Source organism: Geotrypetes seraphini, chromosome 17 (assembly GCF_902459505.1).
Source record: "Geotrypetes seraphini chromosome 17, aGeoSer1.1, whole genome shotgun sequence".
NCBI classification, from domain to species: Eukaryota; Metazoa; Chordata; class Amphibia; order Gymnophiona; family Dermophiidae; genus Geotrypetes; species Geotrypetes seraphini.
The window spans coordinates 828,922-849,213 of NC_047100.1; the positions used below are offsets into that span (position 1 = coordinate 828,922).

At 42.4% G+C, this 20,292-nt stretch overlaps 1 protein-coding gene across 10 annotated transcripts in view; it reads left to right on the plus strand.

Annotated features, from left to right (window-relative positions):
• Positions 1-20,292, plus strand: part of ITPR1 (inositol 1,4,5-trisphosphate receptor type 1) — a 234,033-nt gene that overhangs the window by 168,786 nt on the left and 44,955 nt on the right. For all 10 annotated transcript variants that reach the window (XM_033925743.1, XM_033925747.1, XM_033925746.1 and 7 more), the window contains 7 exons: positions 6,195-6,448; positions 12,276-12,476; positions 16,812-16,922; positions 17,337-17,432; positions 18,383-18,505; positions 19,589-19,696; positions 19,912-20,104. In XM_033925743.1, the coding sequence (XP_033781634.1) occupies positions 6,195-6,448; positions 12,276-12,476; positions 16,812-16,922; positions 17,337-17,432; positions 18,383-18,505; positions 19,589-19,696; positions 19,912-20,104 (1,086 nt within the window). The remainder of the gene's footprint in view (positions 1-6,194; positions 6,449-12,275; positions 12,477-16,811; positions 16,923-17,336; positions 17,433-18,382; positions 18,506-19,588; positions 19,697-19,911; positions 20,105-20,292) is intronic.

Consider the following 20,292-nt stretch of genomic DNA (forward strand, 5'->3'; position numbering starts at 1 on the left):
ACTAAGGGATTTCTGAGCCACATATAGGGGATAGTCATAGCATGTGCAAAACCACCCATTTCTAACATAGTTCCTTCGAGGACAAACAGGTATAATATTCTCACGCGTGGTTGATGTCATCCATAGAACCCGGTACAGACAGTACCAAACGCACTGTCAGTTTAAATTTTTTGCAAGTGTACATATTACATGTATGCCGGTGCCTTCCTGTCTGATGTTGATTCACAGGACCATCAGCTAGAAAATGTGCATTTTAAAAAATGTGGTCACAGTCTACTATTAGAGTTCAGAAAAGAGGATTTTTAAAAAAAGAAATTTTAAGACATTTAAAGGCTCATGTTCAGCTAACTGAAACCCTTTGTCACAATCTGTATTACGAAGTATGTAAGGTTTAAGTTATTTAACTTTGTGTGTGTTTGATTTTTCTTTCCTATTTTTAATGGAGTTCCTTTTTTAATTTTAGTTGGATTATTTTGTAACCCGCTTTGATCTTATTTGTAGTTTAAGAAGCTGTGTCTCGAGTTCTCTCTTCAGCGTGTCAAACTTTTACCCTTTTTTCATTATTTTCCTCATAGTTCATTATTTTTATTGTGTTCCTATATTTTACCTGACTTTGTTTCTGGGCCCTTTTTTTATTCCCCTGGGAGTGTTGATTGTTTTTGGCATCCTTGTTACTCAAGCTCCCTGAGCCATTGAGCCCTTTGACTTTATGTTGGCTGTCTTCTCCTCCATGTCAAAGTGGCTTTAAGAAACATTCTTGATGTAATCGGATCATTTTAGGCTCTGATCCACATAATTGGTGTGTTCAGTGTCTGGTTTCGGAACATCAGGACATTAGCTGCATCCTCTGCCTCCATATGCAAAAGAGGTCACTCAAAGCCCAAAAGCTTTGGTTTGAAAAACCTTTTGGTTCTGCATCAACATCAAATCTGATACTTAACCTTCTATTACTTGGGCATTAGCACTGAGTACATCAACACCGCATCCAGAGCATCAGGCATTGGGCTCCTTACAGAAGCAAGACTCCATATCTTCATCTATGCCTCGAACATTGGGGGATGCGGCACATAAAAAAGCTAAGAAGCACAAACGTTCTTCCCCTTCTAGGCATGGCATGGCATCCTCCAAAGCATGGACTTCCTCGACCCATAGTAAGCATCGATGTACTGAAGATTGCTTCAGCTATCCAAAACACAGCACTACAAACTATCCAAAACACAGCACTAAGACTCATCTATTCATTAAAGAAACATGATCACATTACAGAAGCATATCTCCAATCACACTGGCTTCCGATCCCAGCAAGAATACAATTTAAATTCTACTGCCTTCTATTTAAGACTTTATACAGAGACAGTCCAAACTACCTGAATAACCGCCTCATCCACAACACCGCAACCAGACATAGGAAAACTCACACCCCATTCTCATACCCCCCAATTAAGGAGGTCAAACAGAAAAAACTATATGATGGCCTCCTGGCCACTCAAGCAGCCAAACTAGTCAACCAAATCGCCAATCTACTGACGGCATCCCTCGACTACAAGACTTTTAGAAAAGAAATAAAGACCATACTCTTCAAGAAAACTCTGAAAAAAGAAATAATACCGCAAGTCTCTAACTCCACCTCTCACTAAAGCCAACTACCCCAAACAAATAACCTTACCCATTTCTTACTCTTTTTGAAAATGACTAATTTTTGTTTTTTTTGTTAAGTTCTTGTTGTAATACATCTTGGATAATTCTTTTGTAATCTGCCTTGAACTGCAAGGTAATGGCGGAATAGAAATCCCTAATGTAATGTAATGTAATGCTTTCCTTCCATCCAGATGTTCTCCTACACCCAGTGGCATAATGAGGGTAGTAGCCCCCTGCTGCACATGCGCCCCTTTCCTTCCCCCATACCTTTTTAACTTCCTTGGTGCGAGCAGCATCTCCAACTTGCTGCCCAGGAAATGTCAGAGGGTGAGCTGAAGCCAGCGCGAGCAGTTGGAGCTGCTGTTCATGCCGGCAAAGAGCTAGAGGTATGGGGGGGGGGTGCATGCACACATGCTGCAGGGAGGGATAGGAAGGAGTGGGTGGGAGGAAGGAGAGGTACCAGCACCCTCACCAAGATGGCACCCAGGATGGTCTGCTCCCCCTTACTATACCACTGCCCATACACTGATAATCAGTACAGCAGGCTGCTTCCATGCTAATGTCTCTTTCGGAACCAACACCTGGAAGAGATCCAGGCTATGCTCAGATAAGAGTATGCAGGGCTACTGCAGTTGTAGACTTCACAGGCTTTAAAGGCTTTCATGCCTGCCTCATCCCAGACCGAGGATACATCCAAGTGTTGATCAAAGACAAGGTCATGCACCACTGCTTGACATAGATCATCTGAGTCAGCATGGATCCACTCGATGCCTGTATTGTCATCAGTAAAGGAGTTATCTCCTCCCTCAGACCATCGACCTTCATTTTGACACACAGATGCTCCTCTCAATGCATACTTCCTGACTCACCTAGCACAGAGTAATTTGAGGAATCTGACTCAAATATCTCCAACCAGTCAGATGAGGACTTGTCAGAATACTCAGCAGAAGAACCCTATGGTATATTTTCCAATCCTTCCCCTCCTTCTCAATGACGCAAGTCTCTACCAGAAATTATATCTTTTACTGGCTTTATATGGCAGATGACTCTGGCTTTGCCCATCAAAATAGAAACAGGAGGAGCCTCGCTCTGAACTAAGTTGAACTTCTTTGAAATACCACCAAATGAATGCATTAAGGTTCCTTTGCATAGGATCATGAAAGATAACTTATTTAAGAACTGGGAAAATCCCCTGTCAGTCCAGGTAGCTCCTAAAAAGATACACAATGTATAGAATTAAAAAAATGTCCAGGATTTGACAAAACTCAACTTCAACTTTATTCATTAGTAGCGGAATCTACCCTCAAGCATTCACACAGCTCACGAGTTTACACTTCTGCTCCTCCAGGTAGAGAAGCCAAGACGTGGTATTCTTTTTTGGCAAATGGATTTTCCAATTATCTGTGCTTGTCAGTAGAATTATGGACTAAAAGTATTACATATCCAATTATTTAAATCATTACTTAAACAACTGTGAGAATTTGAGGGGTTTCTTCCTCCAGACAAACTAAAACCGTTTCAACAATTGTCTAAGAACTTGTTCACTACAAGTAAATATAGGGCTCAAGGATCTTTTGACACTTGTTTCTTCCAGAACATCTGTGATACCAATCTTCTCAAACTTTGAGCAATAGGCAATGCTCTAAAAACATTCCAGAAACATCTCTAAGTCTTCCTTGTCTGTATAGACAACCAAGTTGCCATAATCTTTCTGAACAAACAAGGAGGGCATTGGTTCTCAACCCCTCTGCATGGAAGCAATTCAGATTTGGAATTGGACAATTGCTTGTAGCATACTTGTCAAAGTGGTTTACTTAGCAGGGAAGCAAAACATCTTAGCAGACAAACTGAGCAGACTTCTTCAGCTGAATGGTCTCTCAGCACATCTATCTTACATCAGATTTTCTCCACATGGTGGTCACCAGACATGGATCTCTTCACTCCATTCCCTCCCCCCCAAACAACAAACTTCAGCATTTCTACTCTATACCCCCATTGCATTGCATTGGTTGCCTTCCTCATTCATTGGAGAGACAGATTCCTCTATTCATTCCCCTGACATTGCCAAGATCAAGGCCCCCTGATCCTCATAGCACCTCTTTAACCACATCAGGTTTGTTTTCTGCTCCTCCTAGAACTCTCATCCAAGAAACAATACAAGTTTCAACTGTTTCTAACACTACTGATGCAGAATGAGGGATCCCTCCTTCACCTGAGCCCCTGGTCGTTAGCACTAATAACATGGTTTCTTTTACCAAGCAACTACCGGTAAATGCTTTCTGCCTCTTGGCTGTAATCATTGAGGTGTCTAGAACAGTGACTCGCAAACTGTATGCCATGGCACAGGTGCCAGTGCCTTTCCTCCTCCTTTCTAAACTCCCCCCCCCCCCACTGGCAATGGAGGGATTTCCAAAACCCAACAGTTTGTCCAGTTTTTGGAAGATCCCCTTAGCTCAGAGCTGTGTCTATAGGGCTTTTGAGCCTTCACGGACATCGATGTGATTATGTCACGCATATGCATGTGATATCAAGATTCTACCAAAATAGAGTAGTACTTTGCACTCATCCAAAATCCCTACCCAAGGTTGTCAGGTTTATTTAAAAATTTGATATACCGCCTTATCAAATTTCAAAGCAATTATCTTAGAAATTCACCTCAACCAATCCATAGTACACTGTATTTGCATCCTGGAGAGGCAACACTGCACACCTTGGACTGCAGATGTGCTCTGGCATACTATCTGTAATACACTAAACCTCATAGAAGATCTTCCTAGCTCTTTGTGACTTTTGACCCTAAGAGACATGACGTTCGTATTTTCTTTTTTAAAATTCTTTATTCATTTTGAAAACTTACAGCAAGCGTACAGGAATATATCATTAGTAACAACAATAACACTTGTAATTCTCATATAATTCTAAAAATATAAAAATTATATCCCGTCCCACCCATCTTCTTTCAAATATTATAATCAATTATATCATAAATATAATATAAACGTATAATTTAGTGAAATTTCCAGACCCCCCCACCCCCCTATGTATATGGTATATGACGTTTGTTTTTCAAGAGAACCATCTCCTCTTGGCTGGCAGACTGTATTTCCTTTGTGTATACTCTGACTGGTTTGATGCTATAGGGCCATGTAACAGCCCACAATGTCTGAGCTATGACTGCTTCGGTAGATCATTTCTGCGCTGCATCCATTGAGGATATTGCAAAGTGGCTACTTGGTCCTCAATACATACCTTTACTTCTCACTACTGACTGGGACAGAACTCCAGAAGAGACAGTCGGTTTGGACAAACGGAATCTTTTTATTTCTTGAGTGCCAACTTTTCATCCGACCCACTTGGGTTTTGCCAGGCCCATGTTTATATATTCTTAATCTTTGTCCAGAGGCACAATCCTGGAAGCTTGGGAGTCCTACACATGAGAATATTTTATCTCCTTGTCCTCAGAGAAAGCAAAGATACTTACATATAGCAGGTGTACTCCGAGGACAGCAGGCATATGTTCTCACAATTCACACACCCCCTAGATGGCATCTTAGCTTTTATTTTTATTGAACTGATGGTCCCATGAGCTGATGTCAGGTGGGAAGGGCACCTGCACATGCATTTGAGTGTCTGTACCACATGAGATAATATATGCCTACGGTCCTCGGAAAACATCTGCTACAGCAGCAGATAAAAACCTGCGTGGTCCATCCAGTCTGCCTAACAGTCACATTCATTATCAAAAAATTGTACTCTCTCTGCCCCCCTCCCCCGATAACGTGATTATGCAAGGAACTTAGAATCAATTACAGCTCCCAGAATGTGTACCTGTTGTGCTAGAATCAGAAAATATCATCCACCTCAACAAGTCCAAGACTGACATCACCATTTTCCTGTCTCAAATCAATGACATCTTCTCTGAATTAAATTATAATCCATTCTCTAATCCATTCTCCTCCATCTCTGAATGTAATTTGAGGTGGTGGATTGTTGGTGAATAATTTCATCTTACTAGAGCAAAAGATTCAACCTTTTAGTACATGCACAATAACCTATGAGACCATGAGTGGCTGTATGAGATGCCCATATGGGTATCAGTGTGGGGTGTATGGTTTTTTTTTTTTGGGGGGGGGTTCAGTGGTGGAGGGCCATGGAGGAGAAGCTGCTGATATGCAATTTGCAAGTACTTGTTCCTTTACACATTTGTATTCACCTTCCTTTTTTTTGCTTTCAATATAAAAGGTGATCTAGAAAGGGCACTTCAATTAGCCTTTTCTAACTGGTGAGCTTACAAATTTTCCCACCTTGTCATCTTTGGCAGTCATGTACCCCAAATATTTTACTTAGATCAGAATTGAATTTCTGGAATTGGGGAGTTGGGGAAATGAGCAATCAGGGGAAGTAGGCAATGCATGTGGAATAACCAGTTCCAGGTAATTCTGCTCAAATTCAGACCAGTCCCTCTCTTGAGGGAACAGAAAGACTGCTCTTGCTGTTCATCTTGATGTAGATGCTGTCCATCATTAGTATATATGTGCTTTAACACTGTCCTGCAGCCAAGGAACCCAGTGCCCAGATCACAGAGGAAGCTCGAGAGCAGCTCCTGGAGGCCTCGGCTACTACCAGGAAGGCATATAACGCCTACCGCAGAGAAGCTGATCCTGAAGACCACTATTCCACAACAGATTGTTTACCTGGTACAACAGAGAAGAGCACAGATGAGCTGGAGATGAGCCCTGTCATCACCATTATGCAACCAATTTTGCGTTTTCTGCAGTTGCTTTGTGAGAACCACAATAGAGACCTACAAGTAAGGAGGCCATACTTTTTTTTTTTTTTTTGAGGGGGGGAGGGAGGCTTTCAACATGAAGAAAGAAGCCACTATGGTAGCGCTAGAGGCTGGCTTGATTTGTCAGCAGCTGCTACATTGTGGCTGATGAGTAATGCCAAAGGAAGTTGTCTGTAAGTCCTCAGCCATTGTTGTTTCTCCATAATGATTCTTTGGCAGCTACTATGAGGGGGTGCTGAAATTTTCTCAGCCCAACCAACCAACTTTCTAAATTCTGAGCATTATTTTGTCACTGGCTGAAAAGTGTTTTCTTATTTTGTTAAGTGCCAGTTTGCAGAAACAAATTCTATGCTTTGACATTGTTTCAGATCATTGATTGAACAAAAGTACAAAGAGGTAATGGAGATGTCAAATCCAACCTGCAGTCACGAATCCTTTATTAAAAATTTGTACTGAAGTTCAATGATGAATCCTTAAAATGCTAAACAACCAAAGTTGGATTTGACATCTCCATTGCCTCTTTGTACTTTTGTTCTGAGGCTTGGTACCTTTTCTTTTCTCCTAGATCATTGATTGAACCATATCCACGTCATTCTCTTCTTGGTTGGGCTGAACTTTTCAGCACCCCCTCGTATTGTTTTAACAGCTGAAAATGCTTACACATCTAATATAAAGTGCTGGAAAATGCCATAAGGAGGAAGTAATTCTATGTGCATCTAGAAGAATTCTTTTGTGATCTGAACATCCTCCTTAACATCCCACAAGAACACAAGAAGTTGCCTCCGCTGAGTCAGACCAGAGGTCCATCTCGCCCAGCGGTCCGCTCCCGCGGCGGCCCATCAGGCCCACTGCCTGAACAGTGGTCTCTGACTAATTTTACAAATTACCTCTAATCCTATCCCTATAACCTTACCTCTACTCTTATCTTTAGGGGGAGAAGCCAAGGGAGTTGAGGGCTACATAGATGGAGAAGGGGACCAGAAAGATGGCTAACCTCTAAAACATTTGAAAGCTGAGATGAGATATAGTTAGGAGAGGAAACATGATTGTTTTTTGACAAGGGTGGGTGGGGGGGGAATTGCTGTTAACTGCATAGACTTGCGATTGGGCAGCTGTATTCCTGCATTGCATTAGAGCTTGGTTCTTTTATTCTGGAAAAAGTACCAAACAGGACATTCTGAAAGTAGTTCACTGACACTTGAAAATAGTCCATTTGGGCATAAAGATGCTGTGTCCTTTAGTTTATGGAGCCATCTGCTATTTGACCTCCAGTGTCCAAGAATACCACGTAGCAAAATGAAACAGGCAATGCTTTAAGTCTACAAGAAAATGCCGTTGGAAACAGTTAAGATTAGCTAGTTTTTATTCATGATGATTTGGCAGCTCTTCTGTGATACAAAGTGCTAGTTCCCAGCACTGACTTTTGAACTTATTTGGCTTTGAGTTCTGGTCAGACCAGTCGCTTTTTTTGGATCACTAAAAGCAATCACTTTTTTTGTGCATTGGGAAGCCATGTTAGAGCATCAATTGCTTTGCTAGTTTAATGAGCTTATTTGCATGGCCAGATCAGAGAATGAGCGATCGTGCAGAAAACCTTGCAGTGAGCTGTATTCTGCATTGGGTCGGTAAATGCTATTGTCGCTAAATCAGTCAAAACTGGTTTAGTGACAATCGTTAGATGATCGCTAACTTTACTGAATCTGGCTCTCAGTTGTAACTATGGCATAGGAAAGCTTACCTTAAAAAACAAAAAAAAATCAACAAAGATCAGATTTTCAAAAGAATGCCACAGCCATTGTAAAATGTTCATTTATTACTTGACTTTATATATTGCCTAATTTGAAAGACAAGTCTTGCTGGTTTTACATTGGTCCAAATACTAATCTAATCTAATCTTCCATTTGTGTGTTGCTCATAGAAACATAGAGTATGACGGCAGAAAAGAGCTGACGGCCCACAAGTCTGCCCACTCAAGAACCCTCCCTCCTTCGAGAATCCATCTTTTAAGCATTCCTCTGGAATGACCCCACTTGTCTGTCCCATCGTCCCTTGAAGTCGAGCATGGTACTGGCCTCGACTACCTGATGTGGAAGACCATTCCACCGATCAATTACCCTTTCGGTGAAGAAGTATTTTCTAGTGTTCCCATGAAATCTCCCCCCCCCCCCCCGAGTTTTAGCGGATGCCCTCTTGTTGCCGTGGGACCCGTAAGACAAAAGATTTCTTCCTCCACCTCAATGTGGCCCGTGATGTATTTGAATGTTTCTATCATGTCCCCCCTTTCTCTGCGCTCTTCGAGAGAATATAAGCGCAGCCAGTTCAAACGTTCTTCATATGGGAGATTTTTAAGTCCTGAGATCATCCTAGTGGCCATTCACTGAATCGACTCCATTCTCTTCACATCCTTTTGATAATGTGGCCTCCAAAACTGAACACAGTACTCCAGGTGAGGTCTCACCATGGATCTGTACAACGGCAGTATAACTTCAGGCTTTCGGCTGATAAAGCTCCTTCTGTTGCAGCCCAGCATTTGTCTAGCTTTTGCTGAAGCTTTCGCCACCTGATTGGCAGCTTTCATATCTTCCCGGATGATTACTCCCAAGTCCCGTTCTGCTACAGTTCTGGTTAGGATTTCACCATTCAGGGTGTATGTTCTGCATGGATTTCTGCTGCCAAGGTGCATTACCTTACATTTTTTGGCATTAAAATTTAGTTGCCAAGTACTGGACCATTGTTCTAGTAAAAGTAGGTCCTGCTCCATAGTGCCGGGCATGGTTGCGCTATCATGTTCTGCTGCGCCTAGGTTCTGTAAGTCGCCTAGAGCCTATTCAGGCTCTAGGCGACTTACAGAGAGGGTTAAAGGGGCAGGGGGAAACTTGGAAAGGAGGTCTTGTTTTTAGGGGGAGTGGGAAAGGCTCTGTTAACAGGTAGGAGTAGTCTGATGCACCAGAAAATGATGAGGATAGGTTCAATTCAAGGAAAGATGTTGGATTTAGCGGTCGAATAAGAGGGTTTTTAGCTTCTTTCGGAATGATGTGTAGTTAGAATCTTTTCTGATCATTTCTGGTAGGTCGTTCCAAACTGTTACCCCATGGAATGGAACATTCACCTGAAATGGAGATTTTTTTGTAAAAGGCAACAGCCCCAAGGCCCTTTAAATCTCTATGGGCTTCGGGGCCGTTACTGTGTGGCAGCTGCTAGCGTGACTTTGTAGAAGAGGGGGTTAGTTGCATTCTGTCCATGAACTCCAGCAAAAAATTATATGAAAGACAAGCATTCAAATAATCATGCACTCAAATTAATAACATATAATAAAGTAAAATAATACAGTACAATACAACTGCTGCCAGACTGCAATGTTTGATGTTGAAATCGAGTCTGCTACCTGTCTGGGACCCCACTGAGCCTCCAAAAGCAAATTGAAAAAAATACATTTCAAAGCCATTTTAAAGTGTGACAAATTTGTTCTGAGTGAATAGAAAATGAAATCATCCCAAAGGGAGGGAGCCAAAAAGAAAAAAAAGCCTTACACGGTTCTGGAACAACCATCTGCTGATCATTAATAGATCATATAAGAAAAGACTTATAACACGAGAAGCTAAATCTGGAAGACCAGTAGTAAAACTTGAAACTTGATTCTAAACTTAACTGGTAACCAGCAAAGCGCCTCAAACAATGGAAACATATGATCATTTCTTCTTGATGTCCAATTGTATTCTAGAATGATTGTAGGTGTTTTATGTTTGCTTGAGTGATACCTGCAAATGATTTAAAGCAGAGCGTTGGAGCATTTACTTCTCCAGCCCATGGTAAAATCCTCTACCATAGCTATGTAGAAGCCAGCATTAATCACCTCACTCATTCCAATTTTCCAGATCATTTATAAATAAGTTAAATAGCACCGGTCCCAGAACAGCACTCCACTACTTACCCTCCTCCTGTGAGAAAAATGGCCATTTAACCATACCCTCTGTTTTCTGTCCGATTAATTTCCTAATCCACAAGTGAATATTGCCTCCTATCCCATTATCCTTTAGTTTTCTCAGGAGCCTCTAATGAGGAACTTTGTCAAAAGCTTTCTGAAAATCTAGATACACTACATCAACCAGCTCACCTTTATCCACACCTTCAAAGAAGTCAAGCAGATTGGTGAGGCAAGACTTCCTTTGGCTGAACCCATGCCTCATTCACGGCATACACCGAGGCATGGAATACCTTCCAATGTTGGTGCTGCAAGGAGCAGCTGAATTCTTCCATGGTTTCAGTATCTGCCAACCTGTCTTTTCTTCAAGAAGGTCTGGATATGGGGGCTGGTGGTTTCATCCTCGAAGGTTCAAGTGGCTGGCATTACCTTTATCAGGTCCCAGGGTGATCAGTGTTCTTTCTGCGCACCCGGATGTTGTCAGGTGCTCTGAGGCTATGGCCCTCGGTTTGGCAGCCCTGTCTGTCCTGTAATCTACACATCATGTTGGAAGGGCTCTCGAGGGCTCCGTTTGAGACCTTACAGATTGCCACACTAATGGACTTGACTATCAAGACTGTGTTCCTGGTTGCCATCACATCTTCGAGGTATTTCTCCGAACTACAAGCCTTGTCATGCAAGGAGTTTTACTTGCGCATCAGAGAGGCTGAGGTTTCCTTGAGGACCATTCCCTCTTTCTTGCCAAAGGTGGTTTTAATGTTTCAAATCAACTAGAAAGGTCGCCTTCTAGCTTTTCAGCCCTTGGGTTTTAAGAAAAAGGATAAAGTCCTAAAGGTGCTGGATGTAAGGAAAGCTATTTTGCATTACCCTTGAGGTTATGAATGACTTTCATTTCTCGGACCACCTCTTCATTTTGATGAATCCAGCTAAGGGGAGGCTGGCTTCCAAGGCTACCATTTCAAGATGGATCAGGTCAGCTATTTTGTCTTGCTACATTATCTGCGGTTGGCAGCCTCCTTCGCGCTTCGAGCACATTCAACGTGAGGGAGTGCCTCTTTCTGGGCTGAAGCCAGGATGATTCCTCTGGATGAGATTTGCCAGGCGTCAACTTGGTCGTCCCTTCACACTTTCAGCAAACTTTATAGCAGCTCAAGAGGACTCCTTGTTGAAGGCAAGCTTATCTCTCCCACCCGGAGTTTCTGGGACTGCTTAGGTATGTCCCATGGTTCAGCATACCATCCCTATTGCACTGGAAAAAGAGATTAGGTTCTTACCTTGATAATATCTTTTCCAGTAGATAGGGATAGTATGTTGAACCATGGGTCTTGCATCTGCAGCCACAAGTCCATTGCAGGAGATGCTGATCATTGTTTTCAGCACCTCCTCCTTCTCCACTGCTGCCCCCAGTTTCAAAGCCAGCAACAGTCCTACGTGAGAAAACAGGAGACTTTGATCTGCTCATAACCACATCATGGAGAGGAAAGGAACAAATAAAACTTTATTAGGATAAAAGGCCAAAAGAAACTGTTGCACTCTGGGGAAAATCCCAAGTAACACTATACAGACAATATACGATGTCTTCCAATTTACAAGTAGCAGAAAGGTCAGTCTTAAAGTAGCAGGAGGTCCAGGCAAGTGTATCGACAGTGATGGGTGTGGGGGGGTTCAGCATACCATCCCTATCTACTGGAAAATATATTATTAAGGTAAGAACCTAATCTCTTTTTCCTTATGTATTCTTTCACCCTTTGCAGCTTGATAGGTGCTTTTGGGGTTTTGACATGTGCGCAATTTCTTGGTATCTATGTGACGTTATGTAATGACCAGGATAGAATAAGACTGAAGTGTGACTTCTTGAACATAGTGTACTGAAATCATTGTGGTTATACTCAGAGCAATTAACTTGTCTTTGTTTTTACACTCCAGAACTTCCTACGCTGCCAGATTAACAAAAGCAACTATAATCTAGTCTGCGAGACTCTGCAGTTCCTGGACTGTATCTGTGGCAGTACCACCGGTGGGCTTGGTCTCCTTGGTCTGTACATCAATGAGAAAAATGTAGCACTCATCAACCAGACACTAGAGAGTTTGACGGAGTACTGCCAAGGCCCATGCCATGAGAACCAGGTAATGTTGTCAGCAATAGTGAGAAAGGACAATGCCCTCTGGCAGAAGCATATTGTGTCTCTTGGTTCCCAGTGCCAGTAATTTTCCCTATTGGATCCACCCGAGAGCACACATTCCTTTGAATGCTCCAAGTCTATGGTGTTCTTCCTAGCTCCTCTGGAAGAGCAGGTTATATTTCAGCATGTGCCAGGTGCTGGTTTCACTCCACCCTCTGAATCTAGTTCACTCTGTACTGTACTCAAGTGCCTCCGACATTATGTAACACTGGCATTCCTCTGTGTAGTGAGTCAGTGCACAACACCTGAGCATGTGCTTGTGTACACACCCTCAATCACTCTGGCCATGCTGAAGCTCCCTTAGCCACCATTTCGGCTTCCTTTTCTTCTCTCCAACAAATTTAAAGGATACAGTTACCAGTTGCAGCAGAAGCTGTTAGTTTCTTTCTTGCTTCTCATATCACCAATATCTCTTGTGACAGCGCTGGTCATGGCAGCTGTGGCTACACAAGTGACAAACTGTACATATAATAGTCGCAGCAGCTCTGGAATAAGGGCACTCCCATAACTTATCAAATACCCTGGCAAGCAGAGACATGCTTCACCTGCTCTACTGCACTTGGTGGTACCTTTCTGTTTTAAAGAATTTAACAGTGGGCTGCCAAGAGCCACTACCTAGCATATAACTGATGTAGAGGTCTTAGAGGGCATAATAAATGCACTTGGTAGCCTGTAGTGGTGCAGATGATAGATCTCTGATATAAACCTATACTGGAGCCTGTTTTGTATGCCCAACTTTATAAGAAGCTGTAGAATTGTTACGAATAACGTGATATTTATGAAGCATAGTTCTGTTATGCATTTTTGTGGCTGAGAAGCTGGGTAGTGGATGTAGCCTGAAAGGGTCACTTTACAAAGATTATTTTTATGGGGCAGTTGCTATTTGAGGACTTAAACAAGTTGGCTAAGAGTTTGAAAGACTCAAAAGTGCCTCTTGAAAAACCATCCTAGAATTTTGCTCTGCTTACAGTTGACTAGGGGTCACTTTGAGGAAGCTAGGCAGTATAGACTGGGTAGAGTCAACAGTTCTCAGCAGGGTAAATATCCATCCCTGGGTCAGCTGTTTTGTGGTGTTCGCAGAGGTGGTCAATAAGCTGGAACAGGGAGCCAGAAACTTACAAGGTTGTAGGGGAGATGGTGTTTTAAGGCAGTTTTACCAGAGATACCCCAGATAACCTCAGGTCAATGAGTTCTCAAAGTTTTATAGGTAAAAATTACATCCTAGAATTAACGTAACCTCTTTCCAGCATTTTCTTGGAATCCCCTTGTCAGTCCTCTGAAAGGGTCAGCAACACTAGAAACATTGTAGTTAGAGAAGGTTGTCCCAGTTCCTCTTGAGGAGCAAAGAAATGGCATTCAATTTACTTTGCAGTACCCAAGAAACAAGGTTTGTTCATATTATGTTGGTTTTCAAGTGGGTGAATAAGGCCCTTTGAATATCAAGGCTCCGGATGATGACTTGGAGCTCTGTGATAGTAGTGGTTCATCAGAAAGAGTTTTCCTCGTGTCACTTGATATCTTTGAGTGGAATACCAATATTCGTTTGCAATTCTAGGTCGAATTTTCAGTTGCCCATGCTCCTGTTTGGATTGGCAACAGCCCCAAGGATATTCTTGGTGATGGTCCTTATAGAAAGTGGGAGTATTAGTGCATTCATATTGGATGTTTGATTGATCAGAACAAAATCATACAGGAAGAGCAAGAAGGCCACTGATCATGTGACTCAGTTTCTACAGGAACTGGGCTCGGTCATCAACTTTGCCAAAAACTGAACATGTGTGGGAGAGGGAGTGGTATGGTGGCAGCCTGTGGACGATGCCACCAACTGCAGAGGGCAGAATGTTCTGGCTTCTGGAAGAGTACTTCAGTTACAGGATTTGTGGATTCCTGCCAACTCAGGTATTTATAATTAAGAACATAAGAATAGCCTTACTGAGTCTGACCAATGGTCCATCAAGCCCAGTAGTCAGTTCTCACGGTGGCCAATCCAGGTCCCTAGTACCTGGCCAAAACCCAAAGAGTAGCAACATTCCATGCTACTGATCCAGAGCAAGCAGAGGCTTCTTAATAACAGACTATGGTCTTTCCTCCAGGAATCTGTCCAAACCTTTCTTAAAACCAGCTACACTATCCGCTTTTATCACAACCTCTAGCAATGCGTTCCAGAGCTTAACTATGCTCTGAGTGAAAAAATATTTCCTCCTATTGGTTTTAAAAGTATTTCCCTGCAATTTCATCGAGTGTCCCCTAGTCTTTGTAATTTTTGACGGAGTGAAAAATTGATCCGCTTGAGTTGGGGTGGAGGGGGGGGGGGACACACAGAGTTTTTGCTTTTAACACCCCTTTTGGGAAGGCATTGCAAGCATCCAACACCCTTTTCATGAAAAAATATTTCCTGATGTTGCTTTTGACTCTACAAGAACTTTGTGTTAATCCCAAAAGCTCTCTTCCAGCTCCCTGACTTTTCAAGTTGCAGTGAATGAAGTCATGAGTTTTTGCAGTCTCTGGTCCTTATTGCTGGAAGGCTCTTATAGAGCTGCAAGTGAAGGAGGTTTTCATAAGAGGCAAGACTTAACTTGCTTTTGGGGTGGGTTGATAATGGTGTGGGATGTCTTAGGTGTGACAGGTTTAGACGATGGATTATTTGTTTTGATTAGGGTTTTTAAAAATAGGTTACAAAGACATTTTTGTACTTTTAAAATTTTTATACTTTGTAATTTGTATAAGTATGGGTATTTGTATTGTAACTCATTTTGTGTTTCAGATGAAGCATATTCTCAAGTGTGACAAGTGTTAAGCCAGAGCTGAAGACAAAAATAGTGACTTGTCCACCAGCTCTTTGTTCGGGACAGAGAGTAGCTCAATGTCTATGTATTAGTATTGTAAACCGCTTAATACTTATGTTCAAGTGGTGCATCAAATACAAAAAATCCAACCCAATCCACTCCTCACCGTGTAAAACCAAGGAAAGGGGATGGCTTCTGTCTTCCCCTCCAAAGCACACTTTTATTGTCAGGGAATTATGTGCCGCCTTATGGATGACAGCAATATCTGGAGGAGATTTGAGTGAGTGGAGGAATAGCCTAAAGCTTAGCACAGTGGGCAAAACATTGATGGAATCGGGCTCTATTCCATTGTGGCTACTTATGACCCTGGGCAATCACTTAACTCTCCTTTGCCCAAGATATAAAATCTTAGATTGTAAACCCATTAGAGACAGAGAAAGTATCTGTATGCAAGCCAGTTTGGTTGCACCACAGGAGAACAGTGTATCAAGAATCTAACAAAAACATTAGCACTAGAAAGAAGACTTGTGCATTTGGGTTGCAAAAATTGTAGACAGACAATATAGGGGGTGAAGTTCTGTGATCTTAAGCATAATAAAGGAGAAGGCTAAATGCAGAAGAGGAGGTGATAAGTCTCTGGTCAGATCTCATTTGAAGTAGAGGGCAGTTCTGGACACCGTACCTTTAATTAGCACAGATGAGAAATTTGTGAGCAGGATGACAGAGATATGATAGATAACATTAAAAAAAACCCAACCTATGGGCATGTATTACGCAGAGATGGGCCTCATTAAATTAAATTGAAGCTTGGGATCAAAAGGTAGAAGGAGGTAGACTCAGGAGTAATATAAGGAGCAATTTCTTGATGGGAAAGGGTTGCAGATAGTGAAACAGCACTCCAGTAGAGGTGGTGAAGATGAGGATGTTATCTGAAGGCAAGAAAGCATGGGATGAGCATCAGGAATCTTTAATGAAGAGGAAGGGATTTTAGAGATGAGTGGTTGGTGTGGGCTTTATCTGCTGTTATTTTTCTTGCACACGTTTATAAGTACAGTATTACTAGCTGGTATTCATTCTCTCAGGCAAGCATAATGGACAAGCTGTCTTCTGTAGTAGGTTTTCCATGTTAAGGGGGTGGGTGGGGTATTGCAAGTATCAGTCAACTTTTCTACTGTATATCTATTCCTATGGGCGAATCCTTCAGGTAAGGTTGCTCAGAAGGGGAGAGACTATCTTCATTTCCTAATGGAAATGGCAGAAGCCCTTCAGTGCTCTGCCCTGGACATAGTAGTCTTCCCAAATATGAGCAGCTCTTGCAGTTTCTGCTAACCAGGCACTGTAGTTATCCTGGTAGGACACTGATACTCCAGGATGCTGCAGTCTGCTCTGCTACTTGTATGGTTTTCTTCTGGGCCTAAACTAGCTTTATACAGCTGTTAGGCTGATTTGTGTGCTCTGTGGTGCTGGTTCATGTCTGTGGTGTTCATTTTCAGAATTGTATTGCCACTCATGAGTCCAATGGGATTGACATAATCACCGCACTCATTCTGAATGACATCAATCCTCTGGGTAAGAAGAGGATGGACTTGGTGCTGGAGCTGAAGGTGAGTGTTTGCAAGCCACATCATCAAAAGTCTGGTAGAAATGGAATGGAATGTGCCAGGATCACATCTTGTGCACTGAGGGCAAGATGGTTAAGAACAGGTTAAATTATTTTATAACAGGGGTCATGATGAGTGGCACAGACCAGACAAGAGCCATATGTAATAATTAATACATTATTGCTGAAGTCTGGAAAATGTAGCACGATAGCTTTATAAAACTCGTTGCTGATTTGACAATTTTGATTTCTCTAAAATGGATTGAGAGAGAAACTACTGAAATTTCTGGCTGCCCTATATGGGTAGGTTTACAGGTGAATGGATGTTGCTATATTAGCACACTTGGTATATGGGATGAGAGAGGTTTAGCCTGTCTTGAGGATGTGGGGTTGACTTAGCTTTTTCTGTGCCCCTTAGAACAATGCTTCCAAGTTATTGCTAGCTATCATGGAAAGTAGGCATGACAGTGAAAATGCTGAGCGTATCCTCTACAACATGCGACCCAAAGAGCTGGTGAGTTGTGCTAGTGCATGCAAACATCTCTCGATCTAGTCACGTGCATTAAATTTTCCCTTTCTCCCCTTATGAATAGTCTAAACTGCAGACCACAATGTAGAGAGCAACTGGAACAGTTTTTTTTCAGTGAAAACCAAACTGTGCCTGCTACCAAACCATAGCAGCTTTCACAACTTCCCCTCCCCCCCCTTTTGGGTTTTCTTTAGAGTCCCTGGTGGTTTAGTGGTTGGACAAGCCAAGCCTCAGTTACTCCTGCCCATGTTGTCCCCGGCATCAAAATGACTGCCACTCAAGATTGTAGAAGCCATTCTGAGATTGGAGCTGGCCCAGTTGGTCACTAGACCACGAGGGACTCTAAGGTTGGCCCTGGGATGGGAAAAGGGAGCTAAACCTGCAACTGTTCAGTGAGGAGGAAGGAAGGAATAAACTGAGCATGCTCTTGGTTGGGGGGGGGGGGGTGGAGGAAGGAGCTGAGCACACTTCTATGAGAGTCCACAGTCTCAAGGGCCATAAAAAAAACTCAGTGGTGGGCTGAATTCAGCCACCCTGATTTTAAAGGCTGCTTTGAATTTGGGATAGGAGGGTTCCAAATGAAGCTGGAAGTATAGCAGTCACTGACTTAACGACTTGGTGGTCTTGTTCTTTTTTTATCTATGGAAGCAGAAGATTATAGCAAATTTGCATTATTTCTACTAGTCTCCTCTGCCACTTTTTAACTTAGTGGCTTCATACCATCTTTCATTTGCCTTTTCTCTTTCTCACCTCTTCTCCACGTCCCCTGCTGTCCTTCCCATTCCTTCTCAATATATTTTAAACTGCTGGCACTGCTTGGAGCATAACTTGCCCTCTAGCTCAAGGAAGAGGAGATTCAATGTCAAATCACTCCTGCCTTTTCCATGTTAAGTGTGAGAGCTGGAATAAATGCAGGCACTCTCTCCCTTTGCCAGGTGGAAGTGATCAAGAAGGCCTACCTGCAAGGAGACGTGGAGTTTGAGGATGCAGAGAATGGGGAGGATCCTGCTGCCTCTCCCAGGAATGTGGGCCACAATATTTACATCTTGGCCCATCAGGTATGATATGTACTGGCAGTAGATGAGATGGTGCCTTTGTATGTGGGGATTCAAAGGAAAGTAGAAGCAGCATAGCCAGATTCTACATGAGTAGCAATGCATGGAGGTTGTGAGTTCGATTCCCACTGCAGCTCCTTGTGCCTCTGGGCAAGTCATTTAACATGTCATTGCCCCAGGTGCAAAATAAGGACCTGTCTAAAATTTGGAAATCATTTTGATTGTGTAAACCACACAGAAAAAGCAGTATATTACTACATCAAAACACAGAAGAGACAGTCCCTGACAAACTGGACAAGAAGGTGCATCAATACGCAATGCTCAGGTGGGAGAATTAGAGGGTACATTTTTATATACCGCCCTACCATAAGTTCCAGGCGGTTCACAATCAGTGAAGCATACATATAAGCAAAGGATACTACAATATTCAAGTTACCAATTTATCAAACAGATAGGTTTTTAGTCATTTCCTAAAGACATAATATGATTGTGCTTGAGGGATCAGAATACTTAACCAAGAATTCATTTTTCCTAACTGAAAAGCGAAAGTCTTATCCAAAAACCTCTTTAAAGATGGATTGTTGAATTGGGAGGAGCCAGACCAAACAGTGCTTTAAAGCAAATGCAACCAAATTGAAACAAAGTTCTTGCCTCAAAAGGTAGCCAATGAAACCGTTGATAGAAAGGGCTCACATGATCACAGTTCTTCAGCCCAAAAATCAGACGCACCGCCATATTTTGTATTAAGGCAGATATTGGTATATCAAGTGCTATCCCCTTTGCCCTTTACAATGATTAACCCCAGTGACCTTTGTTCACATTTGAAGCTTTGAGAATGATAAACTTCTGCATTGCAAGCTTTTACTAGGAGATAAAACCTGCTTTAAATACGTTTTGTGTTTTGCTGCCACCTGAAGCTGCCTGAATAGCGGCTGAAGGCTTACACTTTATTCCCCTCTGTCACCTGTCAAGTTTAATGAGCATCCCGTTGGTAATGTACTCGGTCATAGACAGTAGAAAAAATATAGCCAAGGGGAGCTCTGTACTATAAATCTCACATGCTGTCCTTGCTCCTTCCTTTATAAGTTGGCCCGCCACAATAAAGAGCTGCAGCACATGCTGAAACCAAGTGGGCAGACGGGCGATGGAGACGAGGCTTTGGAGTTCTATGCTAAGCACACGGCTCAGATAGAGGTACGATTGCTGTATGAGTTTGTTTTCATTAATCCCTAGGAATGCAGAATGTTCAACTCGTAATTGATGGGAAGAGTTGAGACACTGGCTAGAGGAGGGCAATTCTCAATTTTTCTGCTGCAGACATGTCATGTCTTCCCAGGGTTATTGTTTCTAATGCTACAGAAGTCTAATAATTCACACCAGTGACCAATATACTTTTCCTTTGTGCCTAGATTGTTCGATTGGACCGTACAATGGAACAAATAGTTTTCCCTGTACCCAGCATTTGTGAGTTCCTCACCAAGGAGTCAAAGCTAAGGATTTATTATTCAACAGAACGAGATGAGCAAGGTAGCAAAATCAATGACTTCTTCCTAAGGTCTGAGGATCTCTTCAATGAAATGAACTGGCAGAAGAAGCTAAGAGGTGAGGGGCAGGCGTGTCTGTTGCTGAAAACCATCATTAGGAGGCAGTTACCATTTGGGTTTAGGGAGAATCAAGCATTTGGAAAATGAAAACAAGATTGTCCAGATTTGTAAATTATATTTTAATGATGATAGAATGAAACATCTGAACCATTAAATTGCACGCCCCACACTTTGTGCTAGGAAGTG